A 16,386-nucleotide genomic window follows, 5' to 3' on the forward strand; every position below is an offset into this window, starting at 1 on the left:
TGTCTCATCCCGGTAAAGTCAGCCTTACCAAAGTCTAAAATTCTTGTTGCTGATTCATGCTTTTCACTTTCAAACACTACCTTGAATTCGATCATGTTGTGATCACTATTTGATAAATGTTCACGCACAGTTAGGCTACTAATTAAATTTGGCTCAGTACTCATAACTAAATCTAATATTGCCTGTCCCCTTGTTACATCTGGGACATATCGCTGTAGGAAGCTATTCCAGGCACATTCCAGAAATTCACTACCTTTCTGACAGGTGCGCTAGTCTGCCTCTCCCAATCGATGCGGAAGTTAAAATCTCTCATTAATACTACTCTGCCTTTGTTACACACTTGCCTAATTTGTGCATTTATACAATCTAACACCTCAGAACTGTTACCAGGGGATCTATACACAACACCTATTACAATTTTAGATCCTTTTCAGTTCCTCAGTTTCACCCATGGATGCTTTCCCCTCATTATATCCTCCCTCACCAATGAGATGATATTATTTCTAATCAGTAAGGCTACTCCACCCATCTGCCATTTTCCCTGTCCCTCCTGTAAACTTTATAACCAGGTATATTTAGTTCCCAGTCCCGACCATCCTGCAGCCATGTCTCCGCAATGGCCACCACATCATAATCTTCCACTTGAATTTGCGCCTGCAGCTCACCTAGTTTATTCCTTACACTCCATGCATTTGTATATAGAACTCTTATTTGGGCTATACCCCCTAACCTGTCCCTCAGCACTGATGCTTTATTCGCCTGTTTATTATTTCTCTCTTCTGGTTTAACCAGTATACTTCTTGCAGTTTGGTAATAATCAACCTCACCACTAAACTGCACTCCTACCTTCACCTTTAACTTCCTGTTTTTCCATGCTACTGAACCCTCCCCCCCCCCACTATTTAGTTTAAAACCCTATCTGCAGCCCTAGTCATGCGATTCGCCAGGATTCTGGTCCCAGCATGATTCAGGTGGAGCCCGTCCCATCGAAACAGCTCCCTCCTTCCCCAGTACCGGTGCCAATGTCCCACTAATTCGAACCCATTTCTCCCACACCAATCTTTGAGCCATGCATTTACCTCTATAATCTTATTGACCCTTTGCAAATTTGCTCGTGGCTCAGATAGTAATCCGGAGATTACCTTTTTGGTTCTGCTTTTTAATTTAGCCCCGAGCTGCTCATATTGCCTCAGCAGAACCTCTCACCTCATTCTACCTATATCGTCGGTACCTACGTGGACCACGACAACTGGATCTTTCCCCTCCCACTCCAAGTTCCTCTGCAGTCCGGATGAGATATCCCGAACCCTGGCACCAGGCAGGCAACAGAGCCTTCGGGACTCTTGATCCTGGCCACAGAGAGCATGTCTATGCCCCTAACTATACTATCTCTGATTACGACTACATTTCTCTTTTCTCCCCTCACTTGAATGGCTCCCTGTACCACGGTGCTGTGGTCAGTTTGCTCATCCTCCCTACAGTCCCTGCTCTCGTCCACACAGGGAGCAAGAATCTCAAACCTGTTGGACAAGGACAATGGCTTAGGCTCCTGCAGCACTACCTCCTGGATCCCTCATAGTCACACCCTCCTGTCCCTGACCACTGGCCGAATTCACGGTAGTTAATCTAAAGGGTGTGACTGCCTCCTGAAACACAGCGTCCAGGTAACTCTCCCCCTCCCTGATGTGTCACAGTGTCCGAAGCTCAGACTCCAGCTCATCAGCTCTGAGCCGGAGTTCCTCAAGCAGCCAACACTTGCTACAGATGTGGTCACCAGGAATCACAAAGGGGTCGACCAGTTCCCATATCATGCAAGTACAACACATCACCTGACCCTGCATCTCTATTTTATTTAATTAGATATTAATTTGTTTTTTAAATTTCCGACTGGTCTTTAATTTTTAATCTGTAAAATATTTCTCCTATTCACCTTTAATCTGAAATCAACTTAGAATAGGTAATTCAAATTAGCAGTACTTACCAACCAATGAACTTACGGTTTTCCTGTGATATCACTATTTTTTTTTTCCACTCTTCTTTCACTCCGTTAAATTACCCAAAAATTAGTTTATTTACATCAGGAACCTTGATTCCCACCCCCCAAAAAAACTACCTACTATATTAAAAAAAAAGCTGTAGACCTTTCTCTTTACTTTAGTTACGAACCCAGCTATTTAGAGGTCTTCCCGAACAGCAGTTACTCACCAACCAATCACCTTGCAGCTTTCCTGTGATGTCACTGTTGACTATTTTTCAAACCTCTGGTGCTGCCTGAGTGAACTCTCGCTCTCTCTCCCGGTCTCTATGCACGGCTCCGCTCTTGCTGTTTCCCGCTGTCTGAGTGAACTCGCTCTCTCTCTCCCGGTCTCTTTATGCTCCGGCTCCGCTCTCGCCGTTTCCCACTGTCTGAGATATTATGTCAGATGGCTAAAAGCTTGGTCAGAGAGGTAGGTTTTAAGGAATGTCTTAAAGGAGGAAAGCAAGGGAGAAAGGCAGAGAGGTATAGGAGGGAATTGCAAAGCTTATGGCCCAGGCAACTGAAGGCCACCAATGGTGTAACGACTAAAATTGGGGATGCTCAAGAGGCCAAAGTTAGAGGGACACAGATATCTCGGAGGGTTGTGGGGTTGGAAGAGATTACAGAGATAGGGAGGGATGAGGCCATGGAGGGATTTTAAAACAAGGATGAAAATTTTAAAATCAAGACGTTGCTTGACCGGGAGCCATTGTAGGACAGTCAATACAGGGGTGATGGGTGATGGACTTGGTGCATGTTAAGACTGGGCAGCAGAGTTTTGGATGACCTCGAGTTTATAGAGGGTAGAATGTGGGAGACGAGACAGGAGTACGTTGGAATAGTCAAGTCTAAAGGTAACGAAGGCATGAATGAGAGTTGCAGCAGATGAGCGGAGACAGGGTCGAACTTGGGCAATGCTACAGAGATGGAAATAGGTGGCCTTAGTGATGGCAAGAATATGAGGTCGACGTCTTTAAAGCTTTTTTGCCCCCAAATGGTTTTCCACCAGTCGGCTGGTGGCCTGCAGAGCAGACGTCAGATAACCTCGATATCAGATAACCTCGATATCATAGGGGGTTGGGGTGAATCACACATCTTGGAGGAGAGGGGGTACGGCAATGAATTGCAAATCGCGGGGTGGGGGGAGGGTGCGGTGCAGGGTGAGTTTGGGAGTCAGCCAGTTGCATGGATCCCATCATACGGAGTCAAGCTTGGTGGGGTGGGGTCGCGCTCATGTTCCTCCTGACCCACAAGTGCAATAAAGGCACTTAACCTTCTCGCCTTCTTTTACCTACTAGGATTCATAGTCTCCATATGTTGAAAACTTTAATTGAAATAAAATGGAGATATGCAGCCTCCTTAAAAGATTTAATGACCACCAGCCTCCTAAGATAGGGTTGGCAGACCCTAACTGTCACAACCTGATTCCGTTAAAAATGGAAGTGGCTGGGTTGGGTTTGAGTATGTTAAAAGTTTTACCTTCCCACCCGTCCTTGGGGGTAAAAATTTTCCCTAACGTATTTGCGTCTGGAATAGTTACACTGTATTTGTAGGTTTATCCAAAAATACTGACCTTCAAAACCTGGGACGCCTGTCTAGTAGGGTACGTAAAACTGACTTTCTGGAACTCAAGTCCTGAAATAAGAAAATCATTTTAATACCCTAAAAATGCAATTGAAATTTCAAATATTTTTCATTACCCTTGGGAATTTCACATTTTCTGTATTCTAAAATTGAGAGTTTTTGGTGAGAAGACATAGAATAAGTCGAGAAACGATTCAGATAGTATAAACAAGCTTCTCCGAAGTGACTTGAAGGAAAATGGAAATATTCTGAATCAATGAAAGAAAACTACTGGCTAAGCCGAATGAACCAGAAAATATGAAGATCTACTTACTGCCTTCAAGAGAAGCAAGGCGATTTCCACCCACACAGGGGATTTTAGGCTTACGGTCCAGCAGCTCAAAAATACGAATAGAGGCTCCAACAGCTTGCATGAAGTCACCGTAAAGAGATGCCAACATTCCAAATGCCATTGCAACATTAATCGAATATACCATGAAGGCTAATTTAAAAACAGAAAAGTTATAAAATATGCCAAGTTACAAGAGAAGGAAAGCTTAGGAAGTGTTCTTTTGAATATAAAGTGCTACCATACATTTTCTGAAAGGTATGCTCTGTATAGATTATGAATTCGGAACTGCTGAAACTAGTATTGCGAAAGCTGCCAACAGGATCGCTCTTGTTGAGCGTACGTTGCCTTTAATGCTCCCCTCTGTAGTTTTGGGGGAGCTAATCACAGTTGTCATTGAGGGCCACAGGTTTGGTTTGTGCTCTTAATTCTGCAATGGCTAGAACCCCAGGTAGGGTGTTTTGGGAACTCTTAGCCCATCTGCTAATAGATCAACTTTTCCAATGCCAGCTGATCTTACTCACAGGAGCACAGCAACAGAGGGTGCCAGAGGACTGAGGCAGGTGAGTGGCAACAGGCAACATGCTTAAAATTTAGATCAGTAATCAGCTGTGCAATTTGGGAATCCTGATCAATTAATTGTCATTATTTCCCGTACGATCCCTACATTACGGTGACATTCCAGGTTACACTATACTCTAAACTCTTCCACTTATTTTAAAATACATTTTTAAATGAAAATATATCTTATAGAGCATTTTGAACGGCCATAATAAGCTGAGGTTAGTATTTCATGTAGCTTATGCGTCAATCTGTGGTCAGTGCATTAGACTAATAAACATAAACAAAGAAGTTAAAATTAAAGGAGGCCCAAATGCTTCAGAAGTGGTGTTTATAGTTACATCAACAAACTGTATTAGATTAATAAATAACATTCATCACAGATTCCCAAAATGGTAATATTTTGATACATGGAAAGATTATACACAAGGGAAAATAAACATTTCTGACAGGTGCTGCAATTAGTTCCAATGTTGGTAAAATGCACGTTGTTAACCATCATACTAAAACCTAGATTTGTTTATACTAGAAAAAACAGATTCCAAAATTACATACGTCAAACCACAAAAAGGTTGCTGCAAATCAAACCACAGTAAAAGAACCAGCATTTTTCATGGTGATTAATTTTCCTCTCAGCTGTTATAATGTGCTGAAATACTGATGATCCTTTTGCAAGTTAATTTTTTGGGCAGTCTAATTTTTCACAAATGACTTGGTCAGATCTGGTAGAGTCATCCCTGTTATGCAAGTCTGTTTCTAAGCAATCAATTTTGTTTGTCCCAAATTAATACATTTAACTGGCTTCCACTGTACTTGATTGAACAATTGTGTAATTTAAATCTTATGCTTTTAATACTGCGCTTTTCATTAGTTTGTAATTTCTAAAACTTGGGGGGGCACAGTGGCACAGTGGTTAGCACTGCAGCCTCACAGCTCCAGGGACCCGGGTTCGATTCTGGGTACTGCCTGTGCGGAGTTTGCAAGTTCTCCCTGTGACCGCTTGGGATTTCGCCGGGTGCTCCGGTTTCCTCCCACAGCCAAAGACTTGCAGGTTGATAGGTAAATTGGCCATTGTAAATTGCCCCTAGTGTAGATAGGTGGTAGGGAATATGGGATTACTGCAGGGTTAGTATAAATGGGTGGTTGTTGGTCGACACAGACTCAGTGGGCCGAAGGGCCTGTTTCAGTGCTGTATCTCTAAATAAATAAATTCTCAGAATTTAATTTGAGTACATTTTACCAACTAAGCAAAATAATAACTTATAATTAATAAAGATCTTGTTAATCCCTATCAGAATCTGTGCAATAGGGCAAATAATAGAATAAAGATAAGGAAAATTCAGAACGTGTACAGATAGTTGAAAAAGACTAAATTATACATTCTAAACCAACTATCTGCCATTTCTGGAATACAAGTTAGCATTTCTACAGTGTGCACTTGAACCCGTGATGAAGATAAGAATCCTGAAATTGTTCCCTTTCACAGTTTTAGCTACAATTGGTGACATAGAATAGCCACTCCATGATGGATGGCGAAGGGAATTTGAAATGTGCCATTTTAATATGCTGATTGTTGGAATTTTTCTCCCTCCCCAAAACCCTCCCACCTCCCCACAAAGAGCGGGCTGGTGGTTCTTGGGGCTGTGGGGGGGGGGGGGGGGGGGTGGTTTGGGGAAAGGGCGTAAAATGGAGAGAGGGGTTCAGGGGCCCTTCCTGACCCACTCCCGCCATCATTTTACACGGGGCAGTGGCAGTGAAAACCAGCCCGCCCACCCCAGGCCAATCAAGGCCCTTAAATGAAATTAAAAACAGAAAATGCTGGAAATACTCAGCAGGTCAGGCAGCATCTGTGGAGACAGAAGCAGAGTTAACGTTTCAGGTCTGTGACCTTTCATCAGAACTGGCAAAGGCTAGGAAAGAATTAGGTTTTAAGCAAATGAAGGGTGCTGTTGTTGTTTGGCATACCGACCTCTACCTTGCACAGGTTGAGCGCCAACTCTCACACTCTTCTTTCTATCTCCCTCTGGACTATGACCCCACCACTGAATATCAAGCCACTGTCTCCAGGACTGTCACTGACCTCATCTCCGGAGATCTTCCCTCTACAGCTTCTAACCCCATAGTCCCACAACCCTGGACAGCCTGCTTCTACCTCCAACCTAAAATCCACAAACAGGAGTGTCCTGGTAGACTCATTGCTTCAGCTTGTTCCTGCCCACTGAAATTTCTTCCTATCTTGACTGTATCTTTTCTCCCCTGGTCCATTCTCTTACCACCTACAGCCGTAACTCTTCAGACGTCCGACGTCATTTTGACAATTTCCGGTTTCTTGGCCCTAACCACCACCTCTTCTCAATGGATGTCCAATCTCTCTACACCTCCATTCCTCACCAGGATGGTGTGAGGACTCTCTGCTTCTTCCTTGAACAGAGGCCCAACCAGTCCCCATCCACCACCACCTTCCTCTACCTGGCTGAACTTGTTCTCACATTGAACAACTTCTCCTTCAACTCCACTCACTTCCTTCAAATAAAAGGTGTTGCTGTGGGTACCCGCATAGATCAGAGTTATGCCCGTCTTTTTGTGGGATGTTGAGCATTCATTGTTCCAGTCCTACTCATGCCTCCACCCTCACCTCTTTTTTTAGTACATTGACGACTGTATCGGTGCCACTTCCTGCTCTCGCCCTGAACTGGAAATCTTCATCAACTTTGCTTCCAATTTCCACCCTTATCTCACCTTTACATGGTCTACCTCCGACACTTCACTTCCCTTCCTCGACTTCTCTGTCTCCATCTCTGGGGATAGGCTGTCTACTAATATTCATTATAAGCCCACCGTCTCCCATGGCTACTTTGACTACACCTCCTCACACCCTGTTTCCTGTAAGGACTCCATCCAATTCTCCCAGTTTCTCCATCTCCGACCCATCTGTGCTGATAATGCAATCTTCCACAACAGCGCTTCTGACAGGTCTTCCTTTTTCCTCAACTGAAGATTCCCCGCCCACTGTGGTTGACAGGGCCCTCACCGTATCTGACCCATTTCCTGCACTTCTGCCCTCACCCCGTCCCCTCCCAGAACCGTGACAGGGTTCCCCTTGTCCTCACTTTCCACCCCACCAGCCTCCATATCCAAGGGATCATCCTCTGCCATTTCTGCCACCTCCAGTGTGATGTCACCACTAAACAAATCTTCCCTTTCCCTCCCGTCAGTATTCCCAAGGGATTGTTCTCTCGGCGACACCCTGGTCCACTCCTCCATCATCTCGTCCCCTTCCCATGGCACCTTCCCGTGCAATTGCAGCAGCTGTAATACCCGACTTTTACCTCCTCTCTCATCATCCAAGGCCCCAAACACACCTTACAGGTGAAGCAACAATTTACTTGTGCTTTCTTCAATTTGATATACTGTATTCGCTGCTCATAATGCGGTCGCCTCTATACAGGGGAGACCAAATGCAGATCGGGTGACCGCTTTGCGGAATACCTCTGCTCAGTCCGAAAGCATGACCCCGAGCTTCCGGTCGCTTGCCATTTCAACACTCTGCCCCTGCTCGAATGCCAACATTTGTGTCTTTGGCCTGCTCCAGTGTTCCAGTGAACATCAACGCAAGCTCGAGGAGCAGCACCTGATCTTTTGATCAGGCACACTACAGCCTTGCGAACTGAACATTGAGTTCAGTAACTTCAGAGTATTACTGGCCTTTTTTATATTTTCATTTTATTTTATTTTTTCACGATGTGCCTGTTTTTCATGTAGACAGAGCTACGCATTATTCCGCTATTAACACTCTCTCTGGATTAATGCTTTGTCTTTCACCACAAGCATTAACACATTCTTTGCCTTTGTCCCAGGACAGTTTTGTTATTTAATCTCTCCTGCCCTCTGCCCTATCACACACCTTCCCTTTTGTTCTCTTCCCCCGCACCCCCCCACCAACCCCTTCACTTGCTTAAAACCCAATTCTTTTCTAACCTTTGCCAGTTCTGATGAAAGGTCACAGACCTGAAACGTCAACTCTGCTTCTCTCCCCACAGATGCTGCCTGACCTGCTGAGTATTTCCAGCACTTTCTGCTTTTAGTTCAGAGTACCAGCATCTGCAGTATTTTGCTTTTATTTTAAGGCCATTAAGTAGCCAGTTAACAGCCTCTGCTCACCGCCACGGGGATGTTATGCTTGGCCGGTCGGGCAGCCAAGTCAGACAAAAGCAAAATCCTCATGATCAGGCACCCTATGCCAGATGGAGGGCCACCCCCGATGCCCCAACCAGCCCCAACACCCAATTCACCCCTCCGTTTCCCCAATCGACCACCCTTGCCTTGCCGGGGCCAACCTATCACACCCAGCGAGGCCCGAAAAACTTACCTTTTCTCGGGGCCATCCTTCCTCTTGTTCTTGAAGCTGGGTTGCAGTCCCAGCAGTGGCCACTGCTCCCAGTGGCGCTGCTGGTGCTAAGAGCTGCCGCCCCGATGATTGGCCAGCAGCTCCATTAGGTGGGACTTCCTGCCTCAATAAGGTAGAAGTCCCACCTCAGACCAATTAAAGGCCTGGGGACCACAAAATGCAGTTTGGTCTCCAGCACAGGCGGAGGCAGGTTCGCCACCGATTTTTCAGTCGGTGGACGGCTCCTGTCCGTCGAGGGTAAAATTCAACCCATTGACTCTACTTGACGGTGGCATCCAAGGCATAAAATAATCAAATACTCTTTCTTCCATTTTCTCTTTGCATAGAGCTCCCTTTGATATTATGGTGGGCAGGTAAACTAAAGCTTTGGGAAAATGCTACTCTATTTTAATACATCTAACCTGGAAATTACTTGGGGATGCCAGTTTAGATCCTTGGAATTGAAATTCCAACCTTCTAATCCTCTTCTCTACTGTTGTGTCAACAATCTCATTCTATATTAATACAAAAGCAAATTACTGTAGAAACTGGAAATCTGAAATAAAAAACAGGAAGTGCCTGAGATACTCTGCTGGCCAGGCAGCATCTGTGGAGAGAGAAAGAGTTTCGGGTTGGTGGGGGAGCAAAATAGAACAAAAGGGAAGGTCTGTGATAGGGTGGAAGGCAGGAGTGATAAAATACAAAAGGGATGATGGTTCAAGGCAAAAGGAGATGGTAATGACACAAGTAAAGAAACAAAAGATGGGTCTAGAGGCAGTGCAAATAAAAAGAGAATCATCACCAGAGGCCTCCTACATTCTGCCAATGAAGATCAATGAAAGTTTGAGAAACAGCACCTCGTCTTTCAATTAGGCACTTTATAGCCTTATGGACTCAACATTGAATTCAACGACTTATCATAAGCAATGCTCCCATTTTTTCAAATGATAGCTGCTGGTAATGATTCTGCTGTTACACCACCTCTAGACCCATCTTTTGTTTCTTATGATTTGTTTAAACTTTAAGCAACTCAGCTCAATGATTCAAGCAGTAGTATGGATGCTCTGAAAAAGAGATAGTTACAGATCAGAGTTCAAGAATAACAAGTCACTGTATGGGGGGGATACTCAACAGTTTTCAGCTGGGAAAAAATCATACTGGTTTACACAAGAGATTAAGGGACGATTTGAAAGAAGTGTTTGAAATTCTGAAGGAATGGAACAGAGCAGATAGAGACAAAAGCAAAATACTGCAGATGTTGGAAATCTGAAATAAAACCAGAAAATGCTGGGAATACTCAGCAAGTCTGGCAGCATCAGTTGAGAGAGAAACAAAGTTAACATTTCAGGTCAGACAGAAACAGATAGTTTCCCTGGATTAAACAGCCTAGATCAAGGAGACATAGACATAAGATTAACTGTAAAGGTTTAGGTGAGAGCAGGAGAAGGATTTTTTTTTTAATTAAAAAGAGCTTTCAGAGGCAGTGGTATGTACTATCAGCATTAGTAATTATAGCAGAGACCATGTCAACATTTCAGAATAGGTTAAATAGGTGGTTGAAAGAAAGGGGAATAAAGGAGTTTGGGAACAGAGAGGGCACATAGGATTAAGACTACTGCTCTATTGGAGGATAAATGCCAACACAGACTGGCTGGGCCGAATGTCTTGTTTCCATGTTGTAACATCAATATACAGCTACGTAAAGTTTGCTGAATTAGTAGAGAATCAGAGCACAGGCAAGTGTTGCTGCAACAAGGCTCTTTTTGTGTTTCTTTCCCCATGGCGAACAGGTCAATTAATAGGACAAAATCTGATTACACAGTTTTTGAAGTTGCGCCATACTATAAGAAGGTCCTATGAGATTTAGCACAGGGGCTGGAATGCCCCTACAGTCAAGAGTATGGTTAAGAGAAAAACCCTGTGGAGTTATTTTTTTACAAAGACTGAAATACACTGATGTCAACATTGTGAATTTTCAAGTTTTGAAACATCGTCAGTGCATACTGGTGAAATTTAATAGCATATCTTCAAAACAGCACATTTTTCTATAAGATTGATCTGTTTGACTTGAGGTTAAATTTGATTCAAATCACTCATCCTTCTAAAGCATTTATTTACACAAAGTCTATGGTAAATGTCATAGCTCAGAACAGTGTCTGATTTCAAAAGGTCTTCAACACTTGCAAAAGATTGTGAAGAAAGATATTAATTCAGTAAAAATCACACCTCAAATGATTACTGCACTTTTGCAGCAGTTCTTAAACAATTCTGATTTGCCAGTTTTTAAATCAATGATCAAAAGATTAAACAATAAAGATCATGCAAGAAAAAGTATGTGTAAATTATTCACTGCTTCCCATTTCTACTTTTTATGCAGTATTTATAAAATGGACATCTCAGCTACACATTAGGTTTCCTCTCAATTAACCTTTCATAGAACTTTGCACAGTAATACTGAAAAATACTTACTTCATGGATATATTACTACCAATTGCAGTTAAAAATTTGTCTAATATAAAGCATATTCTCACATTTGCTTCCAAATTATGGACTTTCATAAATATAAACCTTAACCAACTTCAGTCTATTGAAGCACAACATTCTCTCGCGTTAAAGCTTTCAAATCAGAACATTTGCTAATTGCACCTGAAAACAAGCAGTTATAAGTTTAGCATTTTCCACTTTTTCATAATAAAATAGTAAACTTAAAAAACTACTGAAGAGAAAATCACTGCGTTATCAAAACAATCTAAATGTCAATACAAAATATTTCAAGTTGAAAATACTTATTCACAATGTCAATGAGATCTTGGCAGCCATTAGTGTACATCAAGATGCTTACAAGAAGGCATTTACTGCCATAAATAGACTTTCCACAACCAACCCCCACCCCTTCCATAACTGCAGTGTGACAAGATACATAGGCAGTTTCCAGTAAAAATGTGGACATTCAAATTGTAAAAATTAGGACAGAATGTATGACTTCAAAATGAGGACTGTTGTATAATTATTCATTGGCCTCTAAACCTGCATCACCGAAGACTACACTTGATCTATACTAATATAAAAACAAGAAATGCTGGAAATACTCAGCAGGTCTGGCAGCATCTGTGGAGAGAGAAGCAGAGTTAACGTTTCAGGTCAGTGACCCTTTATCAGAACTGACCTGAAACGTTAACTCTGCTTCTCTCTCCACAGATGCTGCCAGACCTGAGTATTTCCAGCATTTCTTGTTTTTATTTCAGATTTCCAGCACCTGCAGTATTTTGTTTTTAATTTACTTTATCTTTACTCCCTGCATGCAATGCCAAGGGGGATCAACTGCTATTCTTTAAACTTAATTAAATGAGTTACATTGGAAACTGTAGGAATGTATTGAAGTGCAACATTTCTCAATTGCATCACGACAACTGAAATGCTGTGCCAATTCCCTCAGTTGGAGTATTGAGTCCAATTCTAGGCACCACACTTTCAGAAGGATGCGAAGGCATTAGAGAGGTTGTAGAAAAGATTTATAAGAATGGTTCCAGGGATGAGTGACTTCAGTTATGAGGATAGACTGGAGAAGCTGGGACTGTTCTCCTTAGAGAAGAGAAGGTGGAGAGGAGATTTGTTAAAGGTGTTCAAAATCATGAAGGGTCTGGACAGAGTAGAAAGGAGAAACTATTCCCATTGGGGGAAGATCGAGAACCAGAGGACACTGATTTAAGATAAATGGCAAAACAACCAAAGGTGATATGAGGAAAAACTATTTCTTTTATATAAACACAACGAATGCTTAGGATCTGGAATGCACTGCCAAGAGTGTGATGGAGGCATATTCAATCGTGGCTTCAAAGGGTATTAGGTAATTATCTGAGGAGAAAAAAAAATTGCAGGGCTACGGGAGAAAGGCAGGGAGTGGGACGAAGTGAGTTGCTCTTGCAGACAGCTGGCATGGATACAATGGGCTGAATGGCCTCCTTCTATGCTGTAACTATTCTATGATTCCATGATACAGTGGTGGAGCCTCCATTATATGCTCTCACTTGCCGCAATCAAGTCCTCAAATTAGACTTACGGTACAGCAACACTCAGGGTACAACAATGAAAAGGGTATTGAAAATTAATGTAATTCTTCTCGGGCCACAAGGTTGATTTATGTCATACTGGAGATTGATATTAGCAGATAGCTCAATGAGATGCAGCATAGTGGATGGCTTTGTCCCATGAAAATTTTGGTGGATAATGGGGAATGAGGATAATGGAGATTCCACTATACCTTTTCGTTGTGCAGCTTTTCCAGGAGCACAGGCATTGCGAGCGAGGAGTGAACAGCTGGGAAGTCAATTTCATTGGGAGTTTCGGTGGAGCAGGGACTGCTGGGTAAGTAGAAACCTATATATTTGGGCTGTGTAAATTCTCTTACCTTTTTGTTGTGCAGCTTTTCCAAGAGCACAGGCATTGCGAGCGAGGAGTGAACAGCTGGGAAGTCAATTTCATCGGGAGTTTCGGTGGAGCAGGGACTGCTGGGTAAGTAGAAACCTATATATTTGGGCTGTGCAAATTCTCTTACCTTTTCGTTGTGCAGCTTTTCCAGGAGCACAGGCATTGCGAGCGAGGAGTGAACAGCTGGGAAGTCAATTTCATCGGGGGTTTCGGTGGAGCAGGGACTGCTGGGTAAGTAGAAATCTATATATTTGGGCTGTTTCTGAACCCGAGACACTACTCTTGTAGTGTCTCCCACCCGCCCTCCTCCTCTTACCAAAAAAAGGACTCGGTTGTGTGTAGGTAAGGTAAGGCTTTTTCTATTTCTCTTCTTGTTTTATCGTGTGATTGGTTAAAAACTTGGGAATTTAGAATAGTGGGAATGGAGGTTAAGGCAGTTGAATGTTCCTCCTGCAGAATGTGGGAGGTAAGGGTTGCCAAGGGTGTCCCTGCTGACTGCATCTGCGGGAAGTGCACCCAGCTCCAGCTCCTCGAGGACCGCGTTAGGGAACTGGAGCTGGAGGAACTTCGGATCATTCGGGAGGCGGAGGGGATTATTGAGAGGAGTTATCGGGAGGCAGTCACACCTCAGGTAAAAGAAGAAGGTAGATGGGTTACCGTCAGGGGAAGGAGAGGGAACCAGCAGGCAGTGCAGGGACCCCCTGTGGCCGTTTCCCTTAACAACAGGTATACCGTTTTGGATACTGTTGGGGGAGACGACTTACCAGGGGTAGGCAATGGGATACAGGTCTCTGGCGCAGAGTCTGTCCCTGTTGCTCAGAAGGGAAGGGGTAAGAGGAGCAGAGCATTAGTCATTGGGGACTCCATAGTTAGGGGAACAGATAGGAGGTTTTGTGGGAACGAGAGAGACTCACGGTTGGTGTGTTGCCTCCCAGGTGCCAGGGTATGTGATGTCTCGGATCGTGTTTTTGGGATCCTCAAGGGGGAGGGGGAGCAGCCCCAAGTCGTGGTACACATAGGCACCAACGACATAGGTAGGAAGACAGATGGGGATTTCAGGCAGAAATTCAGGGAGCTAGGGTGGAAGCTTAGAGCGAGAACAAACAGAGTTGTTATCTCTGGGTTGTTGCCCGTGCCACGTGCTAGCGAAGTGAGGAATAGGGAGAGAGAGGAGTTGAACACGTGGCTGCAGGGATGGTGTAGGAGGGAGGGTTTTGGTTTCCTGGATAATTGGTGCTCTTTCTGGGGTAGGTGGGACCTCTACAAACAGGATGGTCTTCACCTGAACCAGAGGGGTACCAATATCCTGGGGGGGAGATTTGCTAATGCTCTTCTGGGGGGGTTTAAACTAATTCAGCAGGGGGATGGGAACCTAAATTGTAGTTCCAGTGTGCAGGATGTTGAGAATAGTGAGGTCAGGGATAAGGTTATAAGGACACAAGAGGGCACTGGCAAGCAAGAGCTTGGTTTAAAATGTGTCTACTTCAACGCCAGGAGCATCCGGAATAAGGTGGGTGAGCTTGCAGCATGGGTTGGTACCTGGGATCTCGATGTTGTGGCCATTTCAGAGACATGGGTAGAGCAGGGACAGGAATGGATGTTGCGGGTTCCGGGATTTAGATGTTTCACTAAGAACAGAGAAGATGGTAAAAGAGGGTGGGGTGTGGCATTGTTAATCAAGGAAAGTATTACAGCGGCAGAAAGGACGTTTGAGGACTCGTCTACTGAGGTAGTCTGGGCCGAGGTTAGAAACAGGAGAGGAGAGGTCACCCTGTTGGGAGTTTTCTATAGACCTCCAAATAGTTCCAGAGATGTAGAGGAAAGGATAGCAAAGATGATTCTTGACAGGAGCGAGAGTAACAGGGTAGTGGTTATGGGGGACTTTAACTTTCCAAATATTGACTGGAAATACTATAGTTCGAGTACTTTAGATGGGTCTGTTTTTGTCCAGTGTGTGCAGGAGGGTTTTCTGACACAGTATGTAGACAGGCCAACCAGGGGTGATGCCACATTGGATTTGGTACTGGGTAATGAACCCGGCCAGGTGTTAGATTTAGAAGTTGGTGAGCACTTTGGTGATAGTGATCACAATTCGGTTAGGTTTACCTTAGCGATGGGCAGGGACAGGCATATACAGCAGGGCAAGAATTATAGCTGGGGGAAAGGAAATTATGATGCGATTAGGCAAGATTTAGGATGCGTAGGATGGGGAAGGAAACTGCAGGGGATGGGCACAATCGAAATGTGGAGCTTATTCAAGGAGCAGCTACTGCGTGTACCTGTCAGGCAGGGAGGAAGTTGTCGAGCGAGGGAGCCGTGGTTTACTAAAGAAGTTGAAGAGCTTGTCAAGAGGAAGAAGGCGGCTTATGTTAGGATGAGACGTGAAGGCTCAGTTAGGGCACTTGAGAGTTACAAGCTAGCCAGGAAGGATCTAAAGGGAGAGATAAGAAGAGCAAGGACAGGACACGAGAAGTCATTGGCGGATAGGATCAAAGAAAACCCTAAGGCTTTCTATAGGTATATCAGGAATAAAAGAATGACTAGAGATAGGTTAGGGCCAATCAAGGATAGTAGTGGGAAGTTGTGTGTGGAATCGGAGGAGATAGGGGAAGTGTTAAATGAATATTTTTCGTCAGTATTTACAGTGGAGAAAGAAAATGTTGTCGAGGAGAATACTGAGATACAGACTACTAGGCTAGATGGGATTGAGGTTCACAAGGAGGAGGTGTTAGCAATTTTGGAAAGTGTGAAAATAGATAAGTCCCCTGGGCCAGATAGGATTTATCCTAGGATTCTCTGGGAAGCCAGGGAGGAGATTGCAGAGCCTTTGTCCTTGATTTTTATGTCGTCATTGTCGACAGGAATAGTGCCGGAAGACTGGAGGATAGCAAATGTTGTCCCCTTGTTCAAGAAGGGGAGTAGAGACAGCCCTGGTAATTATAGACCTGTGAGCCTTACTTCGGTTGTGGGTAAAATATTGGAAAAGGTTATAAGAGATAGGATTTATAATCATCTTGAAAAGAATAAGTTCATTAGAGATAGTCAGCACGGTTTTGTGAAGGGTAGGTCGTGCCTCACAAA

The 16,386-nt window shown here is 43.9% G+C and overlaps 1 protein-coding gene across 8 annotated transcripts in view; it reads right to left on the minus strand.

The window, feature by feature from the left end:
- LOC137382665 (uncharacterized) overlaps positions 1-16,386 on the minus strand; it is a 231,890-nt gene that overhangs the window by 107,657 nt on the left and 107,847 nt on the right. For all 8 annotated transcript variants that reach the window (XM_068054903.1, XM_068054900.1, XM_068054902.1 and 5 more), the window contains 2 exons: positions 3,915-4,082; positions 3,591-3,652 (listed from right to left, as the gene is read on the minus strand). In XM_068054903.1, the coding sequence (XP_067911004.1) occupies positions 3,591-3,652; positions 3,915-4,082 (230 nt within the window). The remainder of the gene's footprint in view (positions 1-3,590; positions 3,653-3,914; positions 4,083-16,386) is intronic.

Source organism: Heterodontus francisci, chromosome 23 (genome assembly GCF_036365525.1).
Source record: "Heterodontus francisci isolate sHetFra1 chromosome 23, sHetFra1.hap1, whole genome shotgun sequence".
In the NCBI taxonomy this organism is placed as follows: domain Eukaryota; kingdom Metazoa; phylum Chordata; class Chondrichthyes; order Heterodontiformes; family Heterodontidae; genus Heterodontus; species Heterodontus francisci.